Source organism: Sarcophilus harrisii, chromosome 2, assembly GCF_902635505.1.
Source record: "Sarcophilus harrisii chromosome 2, mSarHar1.11, whole genome shotgun sequence".
NCBI lineage: Eukaryota > Metazoa > Chordata > Mammalia > Dasyuromorphia > Dasyuridae > Sarcophilus > Sarcophilus harrisii.
The window spans coordinates 532,087,532-532,099,718 of record NC_045427.1 but is presented as its reverse complement, the minus strand read 5'-3'; the positions used below and the strand labels follow the sequence as shown (position 1 = coordinate 532,099,718).

The 12,187-nt window shown below is 36.4% G+C and overlaps 1 protein-coding gene across 7 annotated transcripts; it reads right to left on the bottom strand.

Annotated features, from left to right (window-relative positions):
- Positions 1–832: 832 nt before the first annotated feature.
- On the bottom strand, positions 833–9,490 carry LYSMD4 (LysM domain containing 4). 7 transcript variants are annotated; one of them, XM_031955496.1, is made up of 5 exons: positions 9,420–9,476; positions 8,278–8,352; positions 6,515–6,790; positions 5,962–5,987; positions 3,388–3,493 (listed from the first exon to the last, which is right to left on the bottom strand). In XM_031955496.1, the coding sequence occupies exons 2-5, from the start codon at positions 8,293–8,295 to the stop codon at positions 3,472–3,474; spliced, it is 342 nt and encodes a 113-aa protein (XP_031811356.1). In that variant the 5' UTR covers positions 8,296–8,352; positions 9,420–9,476; the 3' UTR covers positions 3,388–3,471. The 7 variants fall into 7 exon arrangements, with proteins under 7 accessions (XP_012398111.1, XP_023353182.1, XP_023353190.1 ...); XM_012542657.3 differs by lacking the exon at positions 5,962–5,987 and having other exon boundaries at positions 833–3,493; XM_023497414.2 differs by lacking the exons at positions 5,962–5,987; positions 9,420–9,476 and adding an exon at positions 9,041–9,119 and having other exon boundaries at positions 833–3,493.
- Positions 9,491–12,187: the final 2,697 nt, after the last annotated feature.

The following is a 12,187-nucleotide window of genomic DNA, read 5'->3' as shown; positions in this document are numbered from 1 at the left end:
CACTACTGGTACCTAATAAGAGAATGTTATACATGTTATACACAACGTTAAAACAGCTACCATAAGCCACAACCAACTCGAAAAAGAAAACCACGGTCTTGAAGGCTATCCCATTAACTGCATTTAACATGCCAGCATCTCACATTTGGAAACACTCATAAGTTTAAAGACAGATTTGTGGGACATATTTCCACAATATATGTGTGTGTGTGTGTGTGTGTGTGTGTGTGTGTGTGTGTGTGTTCTTTTGGTGAGTTTTTCAATTTGAAATTTTAACCTTTTTTAAAAACCCTGGTGGGGAAGAATATGGTAAAGAGATACAACCAACTTTCTCTCAGAAAAAGTCATGGTATATCATTTGTGAAAATCAAAGCAAAGATCAATCTTTACTTGGCAAAGTGAATTCCTTGGAGGATTCTAAATCCTTCCTAACATACTTCATAAGGACAAGTATTATAGAAACCTTAAAAAAAATTATATCTTATTGGTACAGCATGCTAAAATATTTGGCTATATAATTAAATAAGATAAAAAACATTTATTATAGCAGTTTTATATGTTTTCATTTTACCTGGAAGACAATTTCACCAAATGACAGTGCGTTTAATTTCTTAAATACAATTTTAACCTGCTATAGGAAAAAGGGTTATCACCATATTCCCACAGGAATCTACCAAAAAAAAAAAAAAAAAAAAGGATAACAAGAATCTCAATCATTCTTATATTGAGTATATCTCATAAAAGATAATGAGACTTTTCAAAATGTCAAAAGAACTATAATCTTTCTAAAGCTAGTAAACTAAAAAAGGATACACCAATACGCTCAAAGATGTCAAATATATAAATGGTCAATATTTTGGGGTGTTTTGCTTTTTTCTCTACAAAGATTTTTTTTCAAGTTATACCAAATAGGATCAATACATGTTGGGCATAGCAGTCATGATACTAATCACATCTCTACCTTTGAAAGCCACCATTCTCCATTTCAGCTCCATTGCGGCTCCAAATCTCTAGAGCCCTGATTCAAAGCAATTAATCTACTGTATTCAGTACCATTCACAGCACAAAACAGGAAAAGTGAGAAACAGGCCCTGTTATATTATTGGCAGTCTTACCCCAAGCATCTAACATTAACAATAAGGATGGATACTATACAAAAAAAGCAAAAAGGAAGGTACAATGAGTACCATTCGAAATGTTAAGTTTTATAGGGATAGAATAGAGATTGACAATCCATACATATACCTTAAATGACACTTTCTTTCAATGTCCTTTTAACAGCAGTAGTTATAGTAAAGGTCTGAATTCTTAATATTTACTTAGGATTGTACTAGCATCATTTATTTGAAAATGTATTAGTCCAACTCAATATCTGCAGGACTAAACAATGTATTCCCTATACGAATGCATGTTAAAAAGGGATTAATGAAGGGAATTGAATTTATTTCCTTTCCCCTATCTGTATGGACAGCTGCCCCAAACATGGCTAAAAGATCTTAGTGTCTGATTCACTATTTATCAAAAGCCACAGTAGAAGGACAGCACCAACTGTATCCATGCTGAAACTTTATAAGGGAGATTTTTTTCAATACTCCCTATCCCCCAATCATCTAGATAGCAAAACAGTTTTCAAAGTTAACTATGTAACTTTACATAAAGAATGAAAACATATATAATGAGAATTTACCTGAAATTCTAGAACCTACTCTCAGATAAAAATGAACAGTAGTCAACAGAGAAATAATCCAGTGCTATTTAACACTATCAATAAGAGAATTTAAGATTTCTAACATTGTAGTGGAAGTAGTAAAATACTATTTTAAGCACATTTGAAAATACAATATACAAAAAAAAATTTTCAAATATGAAAAAAAAAGATTTAAAGCAGTTTAAGATTTATAATTTTAAAACACAGATTTAAATAAGAACTGCCAGGACATGTGTCAAAAAACAAGTAATTAAGCAAGTGTGAAGTGTGAATGCCACAATTAAGTGGATCAAGTAATGAAGATACTTGTAACCTCTGTCAAAGTATTAATATTATTAATATTATTCCCCCAAATGCTTGGCTCTTTACACTTGCTAAATTTATCATTACAAATCATTGGATACCACAGATACAAATCCAAAGATTTGATATAATATGGACCATACTATCATCAGACCCCCAAATATCAAATTGCAATCAATTTTCAAAGACACTGATCAATTAGATGGAATTTTTACAATGAAATCAGCCATGGTTCTCAAAAGCGAAATGAGGAGTCACTCAATAACTCAAATGAATTACCTATTGCCACAAACACTTCCATGTTACTTTTATCCACATAGATGGTTTTTTGTTGTAGCAACATGCTGTTAAGTCACTCAGAATGCCCAGCATAAAAGGGACTTCTTAATATTATCCAAGATTAATAATTACTAGCATTTAACACTAAAAATACCCATTTTGAATAGAGGCATAAAAGTTGCAGCTAGTTCTACTTTACTATATAATCTCCTTTAGTTTTTACCAATTTTGTTTGCAATTAAGGAGGAAAAACTTTCAGAATAGAGGACACACTCAAAAAGCATTTAAATACTATATACCAAAATGGTACTCCATGTAGGAAATTTAGCTTCAACCACATTTCTAAAAGAATTCATTTAAACTTAGTTTTCTAGGAAATAAGGTGCCTGAAAAAAAGTGGTTTCATATGTATGACTGTACCTGAGACAAAGATAAATGTGGCCAGATAATTTGTCCTGGCCTCTTTCACAAAATCCAAGTAAATGGCTAAAGATCTTCATTGTGAATTGTTTACCTATAGGAAGTTACCAACACATGCCCAATGAGAACCCAGTTACTAGAGGTGAGACCCAGATTTCATTGCTTTCTAAAGAAGAGATATGCTTAACTTCCTATTTGTCCAAAATTGTCTGAAGAAATTGTAGTCTTCAGTGGAATCTCCAATTCTAGGGCTTTGCCTGGAATTGTATTGGTTGATATTGAGCCATTGGGACCTACAGTTCCATTCAAAGTACTAGTGGTTTCTCCAGTGCTCTGTATTTTAAAATAGACCACATAAAACACTGGTAAAATAATTCCTATCAGAAGCATGATAAAAACAGCATTCCACCATTGAATTCCACAGTCTGCACCATTCATCAGAGTCTTCTGATTAATTGGAAGCAAAGGCTGGTTTGGGGTTTCTGTGCAATAATCTTGATTTAAATAGATTTCTGATTGTATTGCACTCTCAATATCTTGATCAATCTCCTTAAAAAAATCTGTCAGTTGGTTGGATTTTGCACAATTAGTCTCTGTAGCTGCATTATCTGAGTCTGGAAATTGAATGAACGTCAACCTAGACTCAGATGTAGTTTGGAGTGGTTTTAATTCCTTGCTTGTCTCTGTTAAGATGCCATAATTTTTTACTGGAATCTTTATAGATTTTAAAGCATATAAGTCTTGTTCTCTGATAAAGTTGTTTACTTTCTTGATGTCGGCAACCTAAGGGAAAAAAAAAGAAATAATACATATTAAAATAAGTACTTTAAAATCCTCAAAAATTCCACAAGTGCCTAAAATACTATAAGACATAGCAAATACTCTTTTTAATTGAATAAACCCTTACTTTAGTGGAATTCTTAATAGTTCTAATATAATATGCATTTATCAAATGAGATAACTGTAAGGCACTAAATGAAATAAAAATATTAGCTATTATTTGCTAAAAGTCTGAATAAGATGAAACTGTAAAAACAAAAATATTTAGCTATTTAACATCCAGTAAAATAAAACAGAAAATAAAATTCCTAAAATCCCTAAATTTAAAATGAAAGGTTTTTCCATGTGTACTTTTCTTTATTTTTAGAGGCAACAGTGCCCTCTTCTGACATATTAAGCTCATGATAAATGGGCCCCAAAGATATTACTAACACAATTTATTGACCTAACAAATTTTCATTAACTAAAAACCAAAAGGAATGACTTGAGTAATGTACTTAAGGTATTATCTTCACCTAGAATGTTTCATTTTGCCCCAAAACACAAAAGTCAATGATTCTCAAATTTGTAGACAGTAACTCCACGTTTTTGCTTAATTTCATAGTGTTATCCTATTTGCTTATACCCTTTCTCTCAAACATGCTATGGAATATATGTAAGGTTTAAATGTAAAAGAACTAAAAAATCCACATGCTTTGGGAATTTTGAACTATTACTTGTGAGAATTGGAGACATAGGATTACCATTAAACCAACCAAAAGATGGTCTGTTAGGGTGGCTTTATTACATAGCCAAAATATACTACAAATTAACTAGTAAAAACTACTTTCATCTTATTACTGAACAAACTTACTTCAATTTAAGATTTAAGATATAGATGTTTTTAACTCTAAACATACTTCCCCCAAGCTAATTCCTATTATAAAGTTCACTCAAAGGATCATGTTCTTTCAAATTCAGAAAGCTAATATGCATTTTCTTCTGTATTTTGAAAAACAAAAAGAGACTACCTATAATATCACATTGCACAATCCCTTTAAATTAAAATTTTAAATAAATTCAATAGATGTTTGAATTGGGGTTTTATTTAATTCAGCTGTCCTATAGTTTTAATTGTTTCTATACTACTTGATCATTTAATTTAATAGACTGGGGTGGTGGAGAGGAAAAGAAATTCAGTATAACTCAGTCATAAATACTAACTTATATGTTAAATAAGATGTTTGAGATCACTTAGTCAAAAAATTTTTTTTCTAATAACCAGAAGCAATTTTTCCAATCTATTTTAGGAAATTTGACCTATTTAGGCACAATCTAAGTTAGTTAAACATCTTCATTTTGACAAAGCTAATTTAAGTGGTAGTATGGTACAATCAAAAGAATATTGGATTAAAAGTCAAAAGACCTAGACTGTGTAACACTAGCCCTCCTGTTCATTTACTAGCTATGCAACTCCTTACTCAAGTTATTTCTGTTCTTTAAGCCTCAGATTTTTTTAGATTAAATAAAATTAGTTATTTGGTCTACATATCTCACAAGATTATTGTGAGAACATATGTGAAAGCTCTATGTAAACTATAGAATTTATCTAAAAGTCAGATACTACTATTTTTTTATGGCTTTGGTAGTGCAGAATATAGAAAATGATTACTCTCAGTCACTTTTTTTCCCACAAAGAAAAAAAGGGGTACACACCTAAGGGGTAATTATGAAGTGAAAAGCAAATTATAAGTCAGAATGTTAAATCTTGAAAGGGCTCTTAAAAGTCATCTAGAAACTAAGGGTTCTTAGCCTGGGATCCATGAGCTTTCAGAGAAAAATTAATTATATTCCTGAGAAAAAATGTAATAATTGTATTCCACAGAATTAATTTTCTTAGTAATCCTCTATTTTGATAAGCATTCTGAGGTCTATAGCCTTCACTAGACCTAAAGGAGTCTGTAATCCAAAAAAGGCTAAAAACCCTGATGTGGACTAACCCTTTCATTTTATAGATAAGAAAATAACGTATATAGAAAACTAAAATAAAAATTCCCCAAAGAATTAAAATCTTAATATTTGTATCCTTGTTATCAGTTTCATTTATTTAGAGAAACATAAAAATCCCCCACACTGAGAGAGGTACAATGGTAAACGCACTGGCTGTAGAGAACCTACATTCAAATTCTACCTTTGATTTTTACTATTTGTATGAACTTGAGAAAGTTATGTAACCTTTTAAGGCTGAAGTCACCTGTAAAATGAAGGGACTGTACTAGATGACTGCCTGGGGTCTAAGGTCCTATTTTCCTCAGGTATTTTTCATTATAAGCACTCCAAGTATGTAGAATAAGTTCACATAATTAGCTTTTGTGAATACCACACAACCAAATTTGACAAAATTTGAAACACAGTACTAACAAAGTTAAATTATAAGTAGTTTTGATTTGTGGAGAACATGCAAGGAATTCTATGAATGCTTTCCTACTTACTTCCCCACTGTTAATCGTTCTGTATGCTATGAAAAAATACAATTAAAAAGAAAAACAGTATTACAAAGATGTCATAGAATAAAAAAAAAAACCCAAAACCAAAACAAAACAAAAACCCAAGGTATAATAGACAGAAGCTATAATTCTACCTGTTAAGAACAACTACAAATCAACAACAGAAGTTGAGAAAGTAAGAACAAAAACAAAGAACATAAATGCAGGAAGACTTCTCTCCCTAGCCCCATCATATGAAATACTATTTATCTACATTACAGTTTCTAGGGGGAAAAAATGTCACAACATGATCCTTGATCAAAATTTCATATCCCCAGACCCCCAATCCCTAAAGGAATAAAACTAGAGGTTATAATCTATATTAAAGCTAGTAGCAGAGTTCTTCATTGCCATGCTACTGGATCTCTTCCTTCAAATGATAAAATTTAGGAAAACAAGTGTCCAAAATATTTAGTAAGCTTTATTAAATTTAACTGAAACAACTGATAAAATAAAGAAGCTAAGTCATTTCTATGACCAAAGTAGAATAGATTCTTACTTTACAACCATACTGAAGAGCAAGTTTGTTAAGGTTATCATCTTCTGTGAGTTCCCGTTCTAGCAATACCACATCCCCTACTCTCTCTCTTCCAGCATTCTTTTGTCGCTCCTTTCCCCTTGGTCTCAATTCCACATTTAGTTCTTCTTCAGACAGTTCATCTGAGTCTGAATTGTCATTTTTAAACATGTAAATGTGACTATTTGAAGAACTACAAACAACAGCAGGGGCTTGGAAGGTTTTGGTCAACACTTCTTTCTGTCTCATCTTTAGCACCTGAAAACAAAATTGAAAGAGTTGAACAGTTCTGATTCTAACAAGTCACACTTATCAATCCTAAGAACCTAGCAGAAATCCTACATTAGTATTATCGATTTCCTTATTAAATGAGGTCATTTGTATCCTTTTCCCTAATAACTATAAGCCCTAAGAAACAAACACAAACAGTTGTTACAATAAAAATTTAAACTGGAAGAAACTTCACGGAAGGAATAAAAGAGTATGTGCTTGTGTATTTTCAACTTCTGACTTTTTGCTCAGTTGATAAAAGAAACCCATTTCCTCTTCCTGCATTTCATCCTGATACTGACCAATGAAAATCCAACCAATCCTACCATTGGACAAAATGTTTTATTGACAAAAGAAGCAGTGCAAAACAAGATCCTCAATTATGCAATTTATTGGTCACTACACATACTACACAGTCCTTTTAAGACTGGCTTGGGTAAGAGAATGATTAGCAAATGATTGCATATTCAATTACTAAACTGTGAGGCAGGTACTTCTAGAATCATCTTATGATGGAATAAACTAGCCATCTGCCGCATGAAGTGCAGAATTATTGGTCCAGAATTTCCTTTTTAAAGAACTACATTTCCATTCAATAATTTTACTGTACTAGACAATATCTTTTACTAGTAAAGAGGTTTATTAAGTGACAAACAGTAAAAAAAAAAGTTACTGTTTTGATAAGAAAGAAATTTCATAAACTGTATGCCAATTTGATAGACATTTACAACTTTTTTTTCAGCTTCTGTCCATTTCATTTAACCATAATTTGTTTTAGTGTTTCTCCCTTTCAGCCAAAAACAAAAATATTCTATAATTTTGAAATACTGCCCCAGAATTAAGATTCCTACTTAGAAAATGTTATTAGAACCTGATATTTAAGAACTCCAAAATCAACTTTTAAATATCTGCAATGATGAGGCACTAAGATGATGCCTTCAGAATTAAGCAAACACTACTTTTAAGAAACTATTACCAAAGGCATGAATGGATTAGAACCTGCTCAAGAATCCTAGATGAGATCCTAGATCCTAGGATCCAAGATGAGACCACAGATCTAACCAAATACTTAAGTAGAATTATTAGACAAGCAGTAATAAGGCTGTATGCTGCTGCTGAGATTTTCCTTGAATGGCTTTCCTTGATATGCAAATTTGTAGAAATTTGGCTCACTTTATTTACTACTGCTGGACTTTCAGCTATAATACTGAATGTGTTCTTGAATTATCCTTATGGGAAATTAATTTTTTGAAAAAGCAAGTAACTTTCAAAATAGTATTAGGCAATTATGTAACTTAGGAGAGGAAAAAGATATCGTCCATGCCATAATTATGATAATTCCGGTTTCGTTTTAATTATAACAAAACCTGGCTTTCTAGAAAGCTTTCTGGTAACTGTAATACAAATCATGATTTTGTAACTGCTTTGCTGCAATACAGGCAATAGGATGAGGCAATTATTATATTCTGACTCACACGTTCTTTGTGACTCATATGTTACAACATATCTCCTATTGGATTTTAGTCTTCAAACTCATGCAATCAAATTACCTGGGAGAGAGAAGTAAAAGTCAGGCTAACTTTAATCCAGACTGAATGCATTAAAGTTTCCAATTCCCGATTAAAAACAAACCCTACTACTTGCTATTGCCAAATAGACCATTTGTTTGAGGAGCCTACCAGTGTAAGAGTCAGGCAAGTCATAAAAAGCCAATTAACTCCCAACATTTGCCTTTCCCTTCCCCCTATTCCCGAACTCCCACTCTTGTTTGGACTCCAGGCCAATCTCCTGTCTCCTAATGGTCGAAGGGGCAGCACCTGGAGCACAATGGAAGGCAGGAGACCTGGGGACTTAACCTCTCACCAAGGCACGGCCAGATGCTAAAATTCGCACGGGATTCCGAAGCCCTGAGCCGGCGTTCGTGGCAGAAGGGCGGTTCTTTCGAAATGCAATTCACTTCGGGACACTTGGGGCCATACTTTCTGTGCCCGGACGTGTAACCTGGGGTCCTCCAAGCTGACACTCGAGAGGGAGGATGGGAATAAAGGGAACGGGGGGAGGCGGCCCTTGCGTGCACCCTGAAGTCAGAGGTAAAGCTAAACTACTGCTCAATCCCCGACTACAGGACGGGGGCTCCGTGTCTGTACCAAAGCGTACTCTCCGTTGAGGGTCCGCATTTACCCAGGAGAATGCTTGAACAGCCTCGGTGATAAGGGGACAAAAAGCACCCCAGCTCACTTTGGGGGAGGCCATATTTCGTTTTCACACATCTTCGTTTTCTTTATTAGTTTTGATGGTTCTAGGCAAGGACCTTCAGGGCCGCCCGCGCCGGGGCCAGCAATTCCCTGCGGGTCCGCGCCCCGCATTCGCGTCCCCTACCCGAATTTCGCCAACTGTGCCAGCGGCCGCCCCCTACCCCCGCCCGGGGCGGCACCGAGGGTCTCCTAGGAGACCCGGCGGGGCGGAAGAGGCCGAATTCGGACGCACGCACCACCTCTTCCTCCTCTCCCGATGATGCCCAGGCCCGCCGAGGCCCCAGAAGAGGCCGCTTCTGCGCCCCCAGGCGAGGGACCGGCTCCGGAGGAGATAGAGGGGGGCGACTCCCCAGATAACTCACCCTTTCAACGCCCCAGTACCGAGGCAAGTCCCGCGGAGGCCTCTCACCCAATCGCGCTGGCGCCACCGCACCCTCCCATTGGCTCAGCCGGTCAGCAGGTCCCGGGGAAGGAAAAGGAGATGGCCAATCCCGGGGCGGGCGGTGGGACGGCGTTTGGGTTGGGGTATAGGATGAGAGGTCAGCGCAGGATATAGGGGCGGCCACTGCTGGCGGAGCCCTAGCCGATGGCCGCAGGTAGCGAGGGTCTGGGCTGAAGGAGAGGGAAGCTCTCCACCTTGATCTAGTTCTCCCCAGGAAGAGCTGGGGTGGGGCGGGGTTGCTGCTTCGCTGTCTACCCCCTGGCAGCCCCTTCAACCCCTAATCTTCGCTATCCCCTTTCCTCTTCTGCCCTCCAAGTTTGGGACTGTGAACTTTGATCCAATGAGCTATTCTTGGTGGAAGCGTGCCAGTCTCCTCAGTGCTTCTCCCTAGCTACCATTGCCTTTTGGGCGTTGTCTTACTTACTAGTATCTGCGCTCCTTAGCACAGGGCTTCGCTTTTGTATTTGTCACTCCTGTCATTAGGAAAGGCTTAAAAGTGCTTATTTGTTCTTTCTTTGCTTTTTTCTTTATTCTGATTCCTTGAAGCCTGCCACATAATGAAGGAAACCAATTTACAAAGCAATCACAACTAACAACAAATGCACCATTCCATCCCTGCAGTATCCCGTTTCTCTCTAGAGAGGAGATATCTTCCCTTATTAGGGGAAAAAAATCAGGATCATTCCCGATAACTAGCATTAACTAATAATATTTGGTTTCATTTACGATTGTTAAGTCATCATGGCTGTTCCTTTGTTTTTGCTGTCTTTTCCTAAATCAGGAGCTTCCCGTGCTTCTTTAAATTCCCCGTATTTGATGTTTCTGATGGTCCAATGATATTCCATAGGGCACAATTTATTTGTCTTTTCACCAATGTAGTGGTTCTTAAACTATAGTCATGGTAGCCCTGGGAAATCCTGAGACCTTTTCAGAAGGTTCTCAGGTCAAAACTATTTTCATAAAAATACTTAAAATGTTTTAATTTACAACAGGTAAATGATAGAATTTATATAAAACAGAAGTCCTTTGAGGCAGTTCTCAATTTTTAAATGTATAATGGGATCTTGAGACAAGAAAATTTGAGAAGCAGTGATGCAGGTTGTGGTCCCTTTAAGAAACTAGTCCTTTTAGATTGATTTATTCCTTTCTGATTCCCAACCCTCCTAGCTGATGCATTATCAATTCAGGAAGCTAGGACCTTTGATCCACAAATCCTGGTCAAAAGCATCCCTTTGAATTCCAATAGATAGGGGCTTGACCTAGCCCCCATCAGATCTGAGCCTACTTGGGCTGTCCCAGCCCCCATTATAATGATCTGCCCCACCACCACCAAGCAAATTCTAGCCCTCTCTGAAACCCAGCGAGGAGCCAATTGGGACTCCACCCACGGGCCTCTTTAGCTAAAATTTCATTATAAAAAAGCCAAGCTGGAGTCCTCTCTTTGCAGAGGGTCTAAACATGCCAGTACCACGCCTGGCACCAAGGACTCTCTGCCCACTGGAATCCTGTTTCTGGTGCCCTCTTAATTGTACCTTCACCTATTTCCTTAACTAGACTTTAACATTACTTCCAAACACCATAATAAATCTCTTTTATCAATCTAGGTTTTCTGGTCTGTAAATTCCTTTACAGGGGACTCTTGTGCTGCTACTAAGCCTCATTTAACTCCGTATCCTTGCACCGAATCTAAAGGAGTTGTAGAGGAGCTCTATTTGACTCCCTATACCCCGAACTTGCCACTAAACCTTATTTTCATTTGGGTACCCCAAATCTAGATCTCATCACCAGTACTTTGGGACACTTTGTTTCCAATTTTTTTTTTCCTCTACTCTTCTTAAGTCCACTTGTATTCTTCCCCTCTTCGAAATAATTATTAGTGGAAGAAGAATTATTGCTCTAGAATTTTATTTAGATTGAGGCTGAGGGAGGTAGGGGAAAATCAATACTTTCAATAAAAGTTGATCCCCTTGCTCTTCTTTGACCTCCCCTTTTTCAGTAGTAAAATAATAAAACACTAATAATAATAATCAGAAAGAAAGAAACATGCTTTTATTGGTGTGATGGGTACTTCTTCCCGATATGAACATTCAATTACTCCATGCTTTAGTTTCATTTCCTGGTGGATAAATTTCTAGTAGTGCACCTTTCTCAGAATTTAGCTAGTCTAATCCTTGAAGATAGATGTTAGATTTTACTAGAAGTTTTTTTCAGTTTAGAACGACCAGCTGGAGTTTATCACAGGCATAGACTCTCATACCAAGGCTTCTTGCCATGAAGCATCCGAATAGGACTGGTACAGGGTGGCTCACCTTAAAGTAAGGAAAATAAATTCTGTGGAGGACCAATAACCCTTCAATTAAACCTAGTGCCTACTTAATGTAGAAGGCTCTCTTTTCTCAAAGATCTCTCTATTTGGCCAGGGAGCTAATTGAATTTTGAATTCCTTCTGTAACATTACCTGCAAATGTGGCCTCCTACAGTGGCAGTGCTGCATACAGGATAGGTAACAGCCCTTAAAGCCAAGAAGACCAGGATTCAGGTCTTGTCTTTGAATGAATGAATGCAGCTACTTTCTCTGAACATTTCAACTCATTAGAGACTTATCTCATAAATCTTGATTGATATACAACTATCTTTGCTCTTCATGTAGAAATGTGTCTTAATATCTAATATTTTTAGATAGGAAAG

Bases quoted from the DNA above. Each gene is read 5' to 3' on its own strand.
- LYSMD4 (XM_012542657.3), bottom strand. The intron at 3,494-6,514 runs GTAAGAATCTAT...TTTTTCCCTTAG, and splicing joins CTCTTCAGTATGGTTGTAAA to GTTGCCGACATCAAGAAAGT.